The sequence below is a fragment of the Anomaloglossus baeobatrachus genome, chromosome 5 (assembly GCF_048569485.1).
Source record: "Anomaloglossus baeobatrachus isolate aAnoBae1 chromosome 5, aAnoBae1.hap1, whole genome shotgun sequence".
Taxonomy (NCBI): Eukaryota; Metazoa; Chordata; class Amphibia; order Anura; family Aromobatidae; genus Anomaloglossus; species Anomaloglossus baeobatrachus.
In genome coordinates this window covers 82,111,446-82,128,362 of record NC_134357.1, presented here as the reverse complement: position 1 = coordinate 82,128,362, position 16,917 = coordinate 82,111,446, and the positions used below count along the sequence as shown (strand labels likewise).

Here is a 16,917-nt window from a genome sequence, read left to right as displayed (position 1 = left end):
CTTCTGGAATGGCTAGACTACAGCAGCAGAAAACCAAGGGTGCTGGGGCACAGGTTTTTTTCTATGCTGCTTGTATTGCATGGGCTGCAGTGTGCATTTGTACTTGTGCTTGTATGCTATACATTGCACTGTATGGTCACTCTTCTGGGCTATATTCCCCTAGATGACCAGTCTACAGCAGCAGAAGAGCAGAGGTGCCAGGGCACAGGCTTCTATGCTGCTTGGATTGCATGTGCTGCAGTGTTCATTTGTACTTGTGCTTGTATGCTATACATTGCACTGTAGGGTCACTCTTCTGGGCTATATTCCCCTAGATGACTAGTATACAGCAGCAGAAGAGCAGGGGTGCCAGGGCACAGGCTTCTATGCTGCTTGTATTGCTTGTGCTGCAGTGGTCATTTGTACTTTATGCCTGTATGCTATACATTGCAATGTACGGTCACCAATCTTGGCTATATACTTCTAGATAGCTAGTCGGCAGCGGCAAAAAAGCAACACAGATTTCAGTGCTGTTTTTACTACATGGGATGCTGTTCATGACACCGTCCCATTGTGTGCATGCTCCCCTGTAGGTCTGCCGGGGTCTCTAGCACTTCGTCTGCCGGGGCTCTACTAGTTGGGGCCAAAGAAACCTCCTGTCAACCCTGTCCATGGACAGGGACGGAGTAGTCATAATATAGAGACTTGCACCCATGGGCAATCTACTTGACCAAAAGGCAGTTCTTCAGGGCTTTGATACTGACATCGCTCTCAATCCGGATACACCGGGTGGTAACGTCATACGGAATGATCCTATACCGTCCATCAATGGAAGGTTGGATCTTTCTCCCTCAGCTCCACCAGTGGAGATAGGAGACGAACAGGAGAAGTTCCTTTTCAGTGTCTCACGCAGATATTGAGTATTTTTCTGGCCACGCTGACTTCAGAGAAGCAGTCCAGGAACACCACGCTTACCAGATAAGCGTCTTCTCCAAACGTTTTTAGGATACACGTTATCCCTTTTTTCCCCTGACGTGGTCAGCGCTGGACCCAGGGTCCAAAGGTGGATTCTCCAATCTCCAGGCTTGCATATGGAGATGGGGCTTCACTTCAAGATGCCATTCACAGACAGATGGACTCTGGTTGAAATCTGTCTAGGAGGCTATCGGCGTGTCGGTTGCTCCGGCATCCACAGCCGTATTGGCAACCTAACCTTTTCTGCTGTTCTTGCGCAGCTGACCTTGAGCAGGGACATCTGTACGCAATGTCTGCACTGCGACTTACCCTGTTAATACTGTCCTAAAAGTACAGTCGAGGTTTCGGTCCTTCTCAAGCTCCGGCAGGTCCCAATTGTCCTCGTGCAAAAGGGCTACAAAACCTCAGACGGGCTCAGATTCCGGCCGGGCTCAATCTCGCCCAAGGAAGGCAGTCGGAGGAACCGCTACCAAGGCGGTCTCCTCAGGACTCTCAGCTCTCTCTCTCTCTTTCCGCATCCGCGGTTGATGGCAGACTCCCCCGCCTTTGGCGACATTTAGCTGCCACAGGTCACTGACTGGTGGGTGACGGACATTGTGCTCACGTGCACAGGACAGTGTTCTGTTCTCGTCCTCCGACTACATTCTTCAGAACGGCCCCACCTCTCCACCGAGCAGATGCCCTGCTGCAGGCGGTGGACGCTCTAAGAGCAGAAGGAGTGGTGATCCCTGGCCCCCCTCAGGAACGAGGGCGAGGGTTTGTACTCCAATCTCTTTGTGGCTCCAAAAATGGACGGTCCCTTCCGTCCTGTTCTGGTTCTGAAACTGCTCAACGAGCATGCGAACGCCAGGCGGTTCCGGATGGGATTCCTCCGATCCGTCATTGCCTCAATGTCTCGAGGAGACTTCCTTGCCTCAACAGACATCAAAGATGCCTATCTCCACGTGCCAATTGCTACGGAGCACCAACGTTTTCTACGTTTTGTGATAGGAGACGAACATCTTCTGTTCGTAGCTCTGCCATTCAGTCTGGCGACAGCCCCACGGGTGTTCACCAAGGTCATGGCAGCAGTGGTAGCAGTCTTGCACTCTCACGGACACCCGGTGATTCCGTACTTGGACGAACTACTCGTCAAAGCAACCTCCCTCGAGGCATGCCAACGCAGCCTGAATGTTACGCTGGAGACTCTCCAGACTTTCGAGTGGATCATCAATTTGGCAAGGTCAAATCTGTCCCCGACTCAATCACTAACGTATCTCGGCATGGAGTTTCATACTCTATCAGCCATAGTGAAGCTTCCGCTGAACCAGCAGCGTTCACTGCGGACAGAGGTGCAGTCTCTCCTTCAAGGCCAGTCGCACCCCTTAAGGCGCCTCATGCACTTCCTAAGGAAGATGGTGGCAGCCATCGAGGCAGTTCTCTTTGCGCAGTTTCATCTGCACCAACGGCAATGGGACATTCTCCGACAATGGGATGGGCAGTCAACCTCCCTGGACGGGAAGTCTCCCTTTCCCTGACGGCCGAGGACTCTCTGCAATAGTGGCTTATTCCCACCTCATTGCCATAGCCCCCATCCTGGGCAGTGGTCACGACAGATACGAGTCTGTCAGAGTGGGGAGCAGTTTGTCTCCGCCACATGGCTCAGGGGACGTGGACTCAGCAGGAGTCCACCCTTCAGTTCGATGTGCTGGAAATCGGGGCAGGGTATCTTACCCTATTAGCTTTCCAAAAGTGGCTAGAAGGGAGCAGATCCGAATCCAGTCGGACATCTCCACAGCGGTGGCATACATCAACCACCAAGGAGGGACACGCAGTCAGCAGCCTTCCAGGAAGTCCGGCGAATCCTCATGTGGGTGGAGGACACAGCATCCACCATATCCGCAGTTCACATCCCGGGCGTAGAAAACTGGGAAGCAGACTTCCTCAGTCGCCAGGGCATGGACGCGGGGGAATGGTCCCTTCACCCGGACGTGTTTCAGGAAATCTGTTGCCGCTGGGGGGGGGCCGGACGTCGACCTAATGGCGTCTCGGCACACCAACAAGGTCCCGGCATTTATGGCACGATCGCGCGATCACAGAGCTCTGGCGGCAGACGCCTTAGTGCAAGATTGGTCGCAGTTCCGGCTCACATATGTGTTTCCACCTCTGGCACTCTTGCCCAGAGTACTGCGCAAAAATCAGATCCGATTGCAGCCGCGTCATACTCGTCACACCAGACTGGCCGAGGAGATCGTGGTACCCGGATCTGTGGCATCTCACGGTCGGCAGACCGGGGTCACTACCAGACCGACCAGACTTACTGTCTCAATGGCCGTTTTTCTCCATCGGAATTCTGCGGCCCTGAACCTGACTGTGTGGCTTGTGTGTCCTGGATCCTAGCGTCTTCAGGATTATCCCAAGGGGTCGTTGCCACCATGAGACAGGCTAGGAAGCCCACGTCTGCTAAGATCTACCACAGAACGTGGAAGATTTTCTTAATCTGGTGCTCTACTCAGGGAGTGTCTCCCTGGCCATTTGCATTGCCTATCTTTCTTTCCTTCCTACAATAGGAGTGAGAAAAGGGCTTGTCGCTAGACTCCCTCAAAGGGCAAGTCTCAGCACTATCCGTGTTTTTTCAGAAGCGTCTAGCACGTCTTTCTAAGGTGCGCACGTTCCCGCAGGGGGTTTGTCATATCGTACTCCCGTACAAGCGGCCGTTGGATCCATGGGATCTGAACAGGGTTCTAGTTGCTCTCCAGAAGCCGCCTTTCGAGCCTCTGAAGGAAGTTTCCTTTTCTCGCCTGTCACAGAAGGTGGCGTTTCTCGTTGCGATCACATCGCTTCGGCGAGTGTCTGAGCTGGCAGCTCTGTCATCCAAGGCTCCCTTCCTGGTGTTTCACCAGGACAAGGTAGTGCTGCGCATCATTCCGGAGTTTCTCCCTAAGGTAGTATCCTCGTTTCATCTTAATCAGGATATCTCCTTACCGTCCTTTTGCACTCATCCGGTTCACCGGTATGAGAATGATTTACGTTTGCTAGATCTGGTGAGAGCACTCAGAATCTACATTTCCCGCACGGCGCCCGTACGCCGTTCCGATGCCCTTGTCGCTGGTACGCGCAAGAGGTTGCAGGCTTCTAAAGCCACCCTGGCTCGATGGATCAAAGAACCAATTCTGGAAGCCTACCGTTTTGCAGGGCTTCCGGTTCTTTCAGGGCTGAAAGCCCATTCAACCAGAGCCGTGAGTGCGTCCTGGGCGCTACGACACCAGGCTTCGGCTCAACAGGTGTGTCAGGCAGCTACCTGGTCGAGGCTGCACACTTTCACCAAACATTATCAGGTGCATACCTATGCTTCGGCGGATGCCAGCTTAGGTAGAAGAGTCCTGCAGGCGGCAGTGACATCCCCGTAGGGGAGGGCTGTTTTTGCAGCTCTAACATGAGGTATCTCTTTACCCACCCAGGGACAGCTTTTGGACGTCCCAATCGTCTGGGTCTCCCAATAGAGCGCTGAAGAAGAAGGGAATTTTGTTACTTACCGTAAATTCCTTTTCTTCTAGCTCTTATTGGGAGACCCAGCACCCGCCCTGTTGTCCTTCGGGATTTCTTGGTTGTTTGCGGGTACACATGTTGTTCATGTTGAACGGTTTTTCAGTTCTCCGATGTTATTCGGAGTTAATTTGTTTAAACCAGTTATTGGCTTCCTCCTTCTTGCTTTGGCACTAAAACTGGAGAACCCGTGATATCACGGGGGGGGTATAGCCAGAGGGGGAGGGGCCTTGCACTTTTGATGTAGTGCTTTGTGTGGCCTCCAGAGGGCAGTAGCTATACCCCAATCGTCTGGGTCTCCCAATAAGAGCTAGAAGAAAAGGAATTTACGGTAAGTAACAAAATTCCCTTCTTCTTTGTCGCTCCTAATTGGGAGACCCAGACAATTGGGTGTATAGCTACTGCCTCCGGAGGCCACACAAAGCACTACACTTAAAAGTGTAAGGCCCCTCCCCTTCTGCCTATACACCCCCCGTGGGATCACGGGCTCCTCAGTTTTCATGCTTTGTGCGAAGGAGGTCAGACATCCACGCATAGCTCCACTGTTTAGTCAGCAGCAGCTGCTGACTATGTCGGATGGAAGAAAAGAGGGCCCATACTAGGGCCCCCAGCATGCTCCCTTCTCACCCCACTTTTGTCGGCGGTGTTTGTTAAGGTTGAGGTACCCATTGCGGGTACGGAGGCTGGAGCCCACATGCTGCTTCCTTCCCCATCCCCCTTAGGGCTCTGGGTGAAGTGGGATTTTACCGGTCTCCAGGCACTGAGACCGTGCTCCATCCACAGCCGCTGGGGAATCTGCTGGATATGGAGCTGAGTATCGTCAGGGACATGGCCCTGCTACGTCAAGGTACTCTGTGTCCCCGTACAGACCGCGCGCAGACACATTGCAGCATTGCTGGGTGTGTTAGTGCGCCGGGGACAACAGCGCTGCGCGCTTGTGCCACTACTCACTACAGCTCTGCTGAGTGAGTTAATGTAGTGGGAACTGCCGCGCCGGCCGCTGCTGTCAGTTTACGCTGCGGCGCGGCTGGGACTTGTGGTGCGCCGGGGACTTCCGCGCTGGCCGTGCATATATGACGACCGCGCTTATTACTCGAGTCCCCGGCTTTTGCGGCCTAGTTTCACTTCGTTCCCGCCCCCAGGCCTGCCAGTCAGGGGAAGGGCGGGACGCTGTACAGAACATCAGCGCAGAGGGCTGGAGTCTACTTTACATACTCCAGCCCTCACACTGGACACAGTGGGACGCCAGTTTCCCGCACTTTGTCTGAGGCACGCCCACGGTCCGCCCCTCTTCACAGAACGCCGGCAGCCATTCCTGTGTGCAGTCTGAGCTAGAGAGGGGAGACAAGTTCTGGGAGACCCAGACACGGGATTCTGGCGACCACACACCCGCGTTTGAGCGGGCGGTAAGCGGCACCTCTGGTGCTGACCCCACTAGTGCCGAAGTGTACATTTGTATTTTTATGCTTGCATGCTATACATTGCACTGTACGGTCGCTGGTGATTCTTGGCTATATACCCTCCTAGATTGCTCAGAGGAGACAACAGCATGTCATCCGCAAAAAGCAAGGGTGCCAAGGCACAGGCTTTCTATGCTGCTTGTACCGCATGTGAGGCTACTCTACCGGCAGGTTCCACTGACCCCCATTGTGTGCAGTGCTCGGCCCCTGTGGCACTTGCTCGGCCGGGGCCTCTGCTAGAGGTGACCCAGGGAGAACCACCTGTGAATACTGTCCAGGTGACGGGGATGGAGTTTGCAGTTTTTGCGGATAGATTGTCTGTGACTATGACTAAAATTCTAGAAACCTTGCAGTCTAGACCAGTAACTCAGACCATGGGCACTGTTGAATCATTGCTCCCTGGTCCCCCTCAGTTGGAACAGCTCCGGGCTCCGGGGGTGTCCCATGCATCCCAGGGTGAATGCTCTGACACGGACGACAGTCCCAGACAGCCTAAGCGAGCTCGCTATGAGCGGCCCTCGACTTCATCACACTGGTCAGGGTCCCAGCAGGAGGACTCTATGTATGATGAGGCGGAGGTAGCTGATCAGGATTCTGATCCTGAGACCGCTCTCAATCTGGATACTCCTGATGGTGACGCCATAGTGAATGATCTTATAGCGTCCATCAATAGAATGTTGGATATTTCTCCCCCAGCTCCTCCAGTGGAGGAGTCAGCTTCACAGCAGGAGAAATTCCATTTCAGGTATCCCAAGCGTAAATTAAGTACTTTTCTGGACCACTCTGACTTTAGAGAGTCAGTCCAGAAACACCACGCTTATCCAGATAAGCGTTTCTCCAAACGGCTTAAGGATACACGTTATCCCTTTCCCCCTGACGTGGTCAAGGGCTGGACCCAGTGTCCCAAGGTGGATCCTCCAATCTCCAGGCTTGCAGCTAGATCCATAGTTGCAGTGGAAGATGGGGCTGCACTTAAAGATGCCACTGACAGACAGATGGAGCTCTGGTTGAAATCCATCTATGAAGCTATCGGCGCGTCGTTTGCTCCAGCATTCGCAGCCGTATGGGCACTCCAAGCTACGGTTCCGGATGGAATCCCTCCGCTCCGTCATCGCCTCAATGTCTCAAGGAGATTTCCTAGCATCAATAGACATCAAGGATGCTTATCTCCACGTGCCGATTGCTCCAGAGCATCAGCGTTTTCTACGCTTCGTTATAGGAGACGAACACCTTCAGTTCGTAGCTCTGCCTTTCGGGCTGGCGACAGCCCCACGGGTCTTCACCAAGGTCATGGCAGCAGTAGTAGCAGTCCTGCACTCTCAAGGTCACTCTGTGATCCCGTATTTGGACGATCTACTGGTCAAGGCACCCTCTCAAGAGGCATGCCAACACAGCCTGAACGTTGCGCTGGAGACTCTCCAGAGTTTCGGGTGGATCATCAACTTTTCAAAGTCAAATCTGACTCCGACCCAATCGCTAACATATCTTGGCATGGAGTTTCATACTCTCCCAGCGATAGTGAAGCTTCCGCTGGACAAACAGCGTTCACTACAGACAGGGGTGCAATCTCTCCTTCAAGGCCAGTCACACCCCTTGAGACGCCTCATGCACTTCCTAGGGAAGATGGTAGCAACAATGGAGGCAGTCCCTTTCGCGCAGTTTCATCTGCGTCCACTACAATGGGACATTCTCCGCCAATGGGACGGGAAGTCGACATCCCTCGACAGGAACGTCTCCCTTTCTCAGGCGGCCAAGGAATCTCTTCGGTGGTGGCTTCTTCCCACTTCATTGTCAAAAGGAAAGTCCTTTCTACCCCCATCCTGGGCGGTGGTTACGACAGACGCGAGTCTTTCAGGGTGGGGAGCAGTTTTTCTCCACCACAGGGCTCAAGGTACGTGGACTCAGCAAGAGTCCACCCTTCAGATCAATGTTCTGGAAATCAGAGCAGTGTATCTTGCCCTACAAGCCTTCCAGCAGTGGCTGGAAGGCAAGCAGATCCGAATTCAGTCGGACAACTCCACAACGGTGGCATACATCAACCACCAAGGAGGAACACGCAGTCGGCAAGCCTTCCAGGAAGTCCGGCGGATTCTGACGTGGGTGGAAGACATGGCATCCACCATATCCGCAGTTCACATCCCAGGCGTGGAAAACTGGGAAGCAGACTTCCTCAGTCGCCAGGGTATGGACGCAGGGGAATGGTCTCTTCACCCGGACGTGTTTCAGGAGATCTGTCGCCGCTGGGGGATGCCGGACGTCGACCTAATGGCGTCCCGGCACAACAACAAGGTCCCGGCTTTCATGGCACGGTCTCACGATCACCGAGCTCTGGCGGCGGACGCCTTAGTTCAAGATTGGTCGCTGTTCCGGCTACCTTATGTGTTTCCACCTCTGGCACTCTTGCCCAGAGTGCTGCGCAAGATCAGGTCCGACTGCCGCCGCGCCATCCTCGTCGCTCCAGACTGGCCGAGGAGGTCGTGGTACCCGGATCTGTGGCACCTCACGGTAGGCCAACCGTGGGCACTACCAGACCGACCAGACTTGTTGTCCCAAGGGCCGTTTTTCCATCAGAATTCTGCGGCCCTGAACCTGACTGTGTGGCCATTGAGTCCTGGATCCTAGCGTCTTCAGGATTATCTCAAGAGGTCATTGCCACCATGAGACAGGCTAGACAACCATCCTCCGCCAAGATCTACCACAGGACGTGGAAGATATTCTTATCTTGGTGCTCTGCTCAGGGAGTTTCTCCCTGGCCATTTGCGTTGCCTACTCTTCTTTCTTTCCTACAATCCGGTTTGGATAAAGGTTTGTCGCTCGGCTCCCTTAAAGGACAAGTCTCTGCGCTATCTGTATTTTTTCAGAAACGCCTAGCACGACTTCCTCAGGTACGCACGTTCCTGCAAGGGGTTTGTCATATCGTCCCTCCTTACAAGCGGCCGTTAGAGCCCTGGGATCTGATCAGGGTTCTAATTGCTCTCCAGAAGCCGCCTTTCGAGCCTATGAGGGATGTTTCCCTTTCTCGCCTTTCACAGAAAGTGGCCTTTCTAGTAGCGGTCACGTCTCTTCGGAGAGTGTCCGAGCTAGCAGCGCTGTCATGCAAATCTCCCTTTCTGGTGTTTCACCAGGACAAGGTGGTTCTGCGCCCGATTCCGGAGTTTCTCCCTAAGGTGGTATCCCCCTTTCATCTCAATCAGGATATCGTCTTACCTTCTTTGTGTCCTCATCCAGTTCATCAATGTGAAAAGGATTTGCATTTGTTGGATCTGGTGAGAGCACTCAGAATCTACATTTCCCGCACGGCGCCTCTGCGCCGCTCGGATGCACTTTTTATCCTTGTCGCTGGTCAGCGTAAAGGGTCGCAAGCTTCCAAATCCACCCTGGCTCGGTGGATCAAGGAACCAATTCTTGAAGCCTACCGTTCTGCTGGGATTCCGGTTCCCTCAGGGCTGAAGGCCCATTCTACCAGAGCCGTGGGTGCGTCCTGGGCATTACGGCACCAGGCTACGGCTCAGCAGGTGTGCCAGGCGGCTACCTGGTCGAGTCTGCACACTTTTACCAAGCATTATCAGGTGCATACCTACGCTTCGGCGGACGCCAGCCTAGGTAGACAAGTCCTTCAGGCGGCGGTTGCCCACCTGTAGGAAAGGGCTGTTTTTTCGGCCCTATCACGAGGTGTTATTTTACCCACCCAGGGACTGCTTTTGGACGTCCCAATTGTCTGGGTCTCCCAATTAGGAGCGACAAAGAAGAAGGGAATTTTGTTTACTTACCGTAAATTCCTTTTCTTCTAGCTCCAATTGGGAGACCCAGCACCCGCCCTGTTTTCTTAGGGATTTTTGTTTTTTCGGGTACACATGTTGTTCATGTTGAATGGTTTCAGTTCTCCGATGTTTCTTCGGATCGAATTTGTTTTTAAACCAGTTATTGGCTTTCCTCCTTCTTGCTTTTGCACTAAAACTGAGGAGCCCGTGATCCCACGGGGGGTGTATAGGCAGAAGGGGAGGGGCCTTACACTTTTAAGTGTAGTGCTTTGTGTGGCCTCCGGAGGCAGTAGCTATACACCCAATTGTCTGGGTCTCCCAATTGGAGCTAGAAGAAAAGGAATTTACGGTAAGTAAACAAAATTCCCTTCATATATATATATATATATATATATATATATATATATATATATATATATATAATAAAGAAATAAAGAAGAGAAACATATTTTGGTATTGACATGTGTAAAAGTCCAATCTCCCAAAATATTAAATTAATGAACACAATCGAAACAAGTCACTGCTCCGGAGTAAAAAATAAAATGCAATAAAACTGTCAGTTCACTGCGCAAAAAAAACCAAGCCCTCACAAAGCTCAATCGACGAAAAAATAAAAACATTACGACTCTCAGAAAATGCTGACCCGCACAATAGCGTTTTTTTATTTATTTATTTTTTAAATTTTATAACAATCTTTTGATTTTATTTTCTTTTTATTATTTAAATAAGAAAAAAAATCTATACACGTTACATGTTGCATTATTCATATTGACTTGGAGGGGAAAACAAACATAAACCATGGTGGAATTGCATTTTTCCTCCAGTTTTCCAGTAGATTATATGTATGATTGGTGCCATTCAAACTACAACTCCTCCTGCGATAAAAAGCTCACAATTCGGCCATGTCAGCCGGAAAATATAAACATTTTGGCTCTTGGAAGAAGAAGTGTAGAAGGGGATAGCAGATGTGAAAGCAAAAATGGGCAGTGTCCTTAACAGGTTAATAAAGTTTGGCAATTCTGCAGCACATCCAATTTAGCTGGTTTAAATAACATTACCATTTTCATGGGGTTTGATTTATTTGTTACACATTGGGATGTGAGAAGTATTTATAGGAGAAGAATATAAAAGGTTGATGTAGGCGGTGAGTGCGGTCTGACTTTGGCTTGCTCCACAGCATCTGGAGAACTGCAGGTTATCTAACTCTGAGGCCGATGTTTGCATTCCTGGGGATATTGCTTCTCTTTTTATAGTTTCTGAATGTTTCCATTGTTTTTCAGCATGAGGTGTTTTGACCGAGCAGCCTTGTTTTTGGAAGCCTGTCTGAAGAACTCGGCCATTGAAATCAGCGACGAGACCAATATCCTTTCATTTGTGGTTTGGTATTGAAATGCGTTGGTGCATGTTTTGTTTAGGCTTTGGTGATCGTGATTTAAGGTGGGCTTTGTTCACACTGACATTTTCTGAAGGACTCTATTATCTGTGCCATTAGCTTTTTATCATTCTAAAAGCAGAGAAACTGAACTCATATATAGGATGGATCTACTACTTAAAGTGAACCTGTCAGGTGCAATATACACCCAGAACCATGAGCAGTTCTGGGTGAATATTTCTAATCCCTGCCTAACCGTCCCTGTATCTAGTAGGAAACATATAGAGATCTTTAGAAAAAGTATTTCTAACGATCCTTTATGATATGCTAATGAGTGCAGGGACTAGTCACAAGGGCGTTAGTTCTTGCGCTTACTCCGCCCTCTTAGCATGTTAGCACGCCCACAGGAGCATGGTAACATACTATTCAATGCACAGCGTCATCGGCAGTGACGCGCGTACCTGTGTCTTAAGTCACCATTGATGACTGCAACTTTAGGCTCACTGCGCATGATCAGTAGTCTTGGCACTTCCAGTCATGCGCACTAGACCTCTCTGAAGCCAGGAAGCGTACACACGGCTTTATAGTGCACATGACCGGAAGTACAGTGACTTCTGATCATGCGTGTTGAGCCTAAGCCCGGCGTTCTGAAACGGAGACTACAATTGAGCGAGTACCTAACTATTCGTACTCACTATACTCATAACGAGTACTGTCTAATACTCGCATATTCGCTCCAAATAGCATGTGCAATGCAAGTCAATGGGGAAAACTCACAAAGTAACGAGTGACCCGAATGCCGCACTATTCGTGCGAGTAGCAAAAAGTGCAGCATTCGGGTTACTCGTTACTTTGCAAGTTTTCCCCATTGACTTGCATTGCACATGGTATTCGGAATGAATACGCGAGTATTAGACAGAGAGAGAGGGAGCCAGCACTGCCTGAGAATGGTATGCAAAAAAATATTTTTTTAGTGTAAATTCACAATTATTCCAACTGTACTATAATGCAAATTGAGATTTTTAGCAAATGATCAATAATTTGAGCCTCCCCTGCCAAAGTCAAGGCAAATCTCTATATTTTATATTTTCAATGCGCCATACAGCTAACTAATTAAATTAAAAGCAGAACCATATTAAAGCACACATATACCTGATACATGTCAGAACCGCTCCCATGCTGCAAAGACAGGCTAAACTACGAATAAAGGCAGTCCACGTCCCAGCACGTGCAGCTGTGTGCCGCACACACTGGGACAATGTCAGAATTGGCCCTCACAGTGCCCACCCCGCAGCCATGAATGAAGGCGGAACAGGCCCAAGCATATGGTGCTTAAAATCTCAATTTGCATTATAGTACAGTTGGAATAATTGTGAATTTACACTAAAAAAATTATATATTTGCATACTATTCTCAGGCAGTGCTGGCTTCCCCCCTCTCTCTGCGAGTATTAGACAGTATAGCGAGTACGGATAGTTAGGTACTCGCTCAACTCTAGTGGTGACAACGGACACAGATACAAACGTCGCCACTGATGACCCTGGCATTGAATAGTATGTTAGCACACCCCTGTTAGTGTGCTAATATGCTAAGAGGGCGGAATGAGTGTAGGAACTAAAGCCCTTGCGACTAGTCCTCGTGCTCATTAGCATATCATAAAGGATCTTTAGAGAAAGTATTTCTAATAATCCCTTTATCTATGCTACTAGATACAGGGCCAGTTAGGCAGGGATTAGCAATGTACACCCAGAACTGCTCGTGGTCCTGGGTGCATATTTCTCCTGACAGGTTCCCTTTAACAGATGCAAACTGCACCAGAGGGACTCTATGGACTATAATGGGGTTCGTCTGTTTTGTTGTTTTTTCACAATAGAATGAGGAATGTGGTCTTGCTGGTGCCATTTGCATTTGTTATATGCCAGATCCACCCTCTACATAATTTTTTTTTTTTTTTGTTGCTAGGATAGAACAGAAACACAGATTTGCAAAATGCAGTTACAACCAGAGCCTAATTCTGTGACATCCATTGGATTGGTCTCAAAACTAATCTAACGCAGCTGTCATTCCTCTGTAAGAACCTGACACATGACACTAGTGTGAATAGATCTTTATTTTACCGAGTGTGAAAATGTAGTGCGGGAGAAGTGAGAACATTAGATTAGTGTGGTGATGTGATTAGATTTACCTAAAGGGATGTGTTTGTAGGGCACGTGAAAAACTGTGGAGTGTTTGGGGTAGTGACTTTCAGAGAACTGATGCAGCATGAGAAAAGTCTTGAAGATGAGAGTGGGAAGTTCATATTATTTATGATGTTAGTCTTAAATTATTAGCAGAAAGGAGAGCTCTGGTAGGGTGATAAGCAGAGAGGAAGTAGCTGTAGGTTGGTATGCTGTGTCTGCTTGTTATAAGTTTATATTGTATTCTGCTTCGGATTGGTAACCAGTGTAATGGCTGGTACAGAGTGGGGGCATCGGTGTAGAGGCTGGACATAAATATGAGCCTGCCTGACTGCTGCATTCAGGATAGATTGGGAAGTTTGGAGATTAGCAAGACTGGTCAGTGTTTGGATGTCATAAATTACATCGAAAATTTGGAGATTGAGACAGCTTGGTCACTATGCAGCAGGTCCTTTATCATTTATTATTAGGTTTTCCTTAACCCCATCTCACATAAACTGATCTCTGCAGTGTTTGCAGATTACGCACGCACCCTCCGATCTATAGGTTTCACCCAAGGAGCGCTGCGCTTTGCCCTGAAGGCCGGAGATGCTGGGGCAGAGCTGGTGTCTGAACTACAGAGCAACAAATCTGAAGATAAGAAATGAACCATTGGTCATGTACTGAAAACGGAAAGGATGAAGAAAACATGGAAGGAGGCTCCGATTAACTGCAGCAAATCATTGCACACAACACTTTTACAACCTCTGTGATTCACTTTACTGCAACAGTGGATATGGAGCTTCTCCGAGCAGTCAGATTAATGACAGGACCTGACAATGACATTCCGGTATCACCTCCATCCTGTACAGATCGCAACAAGGTCTATAAGGGAGAGAAGGAAAATACATGGCTTTTACTATTTCTTAAATTAGTATAGGCAGCCTAGTTAAGTTATAGGGATTGATGAGCAATAGTAACTACAGTATTTGGGTTCGGATTATTCGTAACAAATCCTAGTAATCGTCATGAATAACAAAACTAATGCAAGTCAATGGGGAACCCGAGAATGTTTCTTGACGATTTCCCAGAAAAAATGCTCAAATTCCCCATTGACTTGCATTAGGTTCGTCATTTGTGACAAATACAGGAATAGTACTTTGGGATTCGTTACGATTAATCCGAACGCAAATAGTATTTACTCTTCACTAGTTATGACATTTGGGTACTCACGAGTTACCCTGTTTTCAGGTACAGATGAATGGAAACTATAGGTTATTGTTCATTTTGAAAACAGTATTATTTATGTAATTTATCTTAATGGATCAGAGCATAATTATAAAGGTTTATGATGATTTTAATACAAAAGTCTAATTCTGATGACCTTACTGTGTGGTACAAGGATGTTTATATACAGTTCTATGTATCCACAGTAAAAAAAAAAAATCTGCAAATATTCGAGGCAGGATACAATGTACAGCTTCTTCCCTGACTGGTGACAATGTGGCCTTTATACTGTATCTTCCACTTTTATTTTAGGTGAAATTAAACACTCTATATGATTTTTAATCAAGACTTATGCTTCCATAACAGACAGCAAACAAAGCCCTTGTAGTCCGATCTTGCAGTCATACTCCTGTCCACATGTCTCCTACTAACATGCAGTAGGTTAGGAAAAAAATAAAGAGATGAAGGGGAGGACTCCACGGGATGCAGAATGTGACTCCACAGGATGCAAAATCTGACTCCACGGGATGCAGAATGTGACTCCACGGGATGCAGAATGTGACTCCACAAGATGCAGAATGTGACTCCACAGGATGCAGAATGTGACTCCACAGGATGCAGAATGTGACTCCACAGGATGCAGAATGTGACTCCACAGGATGCAAAATCTGACTCCACGGGATGCAGAATGTGACTCCACAGGATGCAGAATGTGACTCCACGGGATGCAAAATCTGACTCCACGGGATGCAGAATGTGACTCCACAGGATGCAAAATCTTACTCCACAAGATGCAGAATGTGACTCCACAGGATGCAGAATGTGACTACACAGGATGCAGAATGTGACTCCACAGGATGCAAAATCTGACTCCACGGGATGCAGAATGTGACTACACAGGATGCAGAATGTGACTCCACGGGATGCAGAATGTGACTCCACGGGATGCAGAATGTGACTCCACGGGATGCAGAATGTGACTCCACAGGATGCAGAATGTGACTACACAGGATGCAGAATGTGACTACACAGGATGCAGAATGTGACTCCACAGGATGCAGAATGTGACTGCACAGGATGCAGAATGTGACTGCACAGGATGCAGAATGTGACTACACGGGATGCAGAATGTGACTACACGGGATGCAGAATGTGACTACACGGGATGCAGAATGTGACTCCACAGGATGCAGAATGTGACTCCACAGGATGCAGAATGTGACTCCACAGGATGCAGAATGTGACTGCACAGGATGCAGAATGTGACTGCACAGGATGCAGAATGTGACTGCACGGGATGCAGAATGTGACTGCACGGGATGCAGAATGTGACTACACAGGATGCAGAATGTGACTACACGGGATGCAGAATGTGACTCCACGGGATGCAGAATGTGACTCCACGGGATGCAGAATGTGACTCCGCAGGATGCAGAATGTGACTACACAGGATGCAGCAGAATGTGACTCCGCAGGATGCAGAATGTGACTCCGCAGGATGCAGAATGTGACTCCACATGATGCAGAATGTGACTACACAGGATGCAGAATCTGACTACACAAGGATTGTATGTAGTCTGTTACCATGGAGGTGCATCGGTCTACACAGTAGCTGTAGACAATTTGCAAAGTTGTGTCATGATCAATGCATTAGGCAATACCAAATAATTGTGGAGGTGGATATAGCCTATAAATATTTGTTGTCCCTGGTGCCCAAAAATATTTGTGTAGCAGAGAAAGACTTAAAGTAAGTAAAAACTACAATAAGTCCGGTGGGTCCGGTGCACAGCCAACCTTGGTGTGGCCACATCAGACATTATAGTATTGGAACGAGCCGACAATTCTGCCCTGTGTGCGGATCTCGTCACTTTTTATGAAAACTAACTGGAGTTCACTTATTTGCAACCTGAGCTCTCTGCATGGATTGATTCCCTCGCTACTAATGTGATAGATTTATACCATAACCATGTGTATATTATGTGAAATTTCCTTCAGATCTGTATTTTTGTACTGTATTGGTCATCTGTATAGTTATGTGACTATGACTCCTTATCACTGGGTGTTCCTAATAAAGTGATGTCGTCCTGCCGTAACACCAGTATCTTGTTAGTGGATGTAATGGGAAGATCCACACAAGGGACATGGTTGAATACATCTACAATAGTGAGAGAAGTGGGATGTGTATAGAGCTGCTCACATATTATCATACTTAGGCACCCTAAGCCTGGGCTATTCCTGGATTTTATTATATTGCTTATTTTTGGGGTCTGCTATCCAGTCTTTACAGGTGGGTTTTGCATTAACATAGGTGGAACAAAAAGGGGGAGGCTGGAGGGTTCAGGACAACAACTAGATTGCTGCCTGCAGTAAGGTACAAATCAGCCCCCAAATTGAGTGAACTAAAGCTGGAGACATGGAAATAGGAGGCTTCAGATCTCCACCCATGGGGTTGTTCACACATG

General features: G+C 48.7%; 1 protein-coding gene across 4 annotated transcripts in view; it reads left to right on the top strand.

Annotated features, from left to right (window-relative positions):
• WDR11 (WD repeat domain 11) overlaps window positions 1-16,548 on the top strand; it is a 228,644-nt gene extending 212,096 nt beyond the window's left edge. For all 4 annotated transcript variants that reach the window (XM_075348649.1, XM_075348648.1, XM_075348647.1 and 1 more), the window contains exons 28-29: window positions 10,981-11,063; window positions 13,745-16,548. In XM_075348649.1, the coding sequence (XP_075204764.1) occupies window positions 10,981-11,063; window positions 13,745-13,896 (235 nt within the window). In that variant the 3' untranslated portion in view covers window positions 13,897-16,548. The remainder of the gene's footprint in view (window positions 1-10,980; window positions 11,064-13,744) is intronic.
• Window positions 16,549-16,917: the final 369 nt, after the last annotated feature.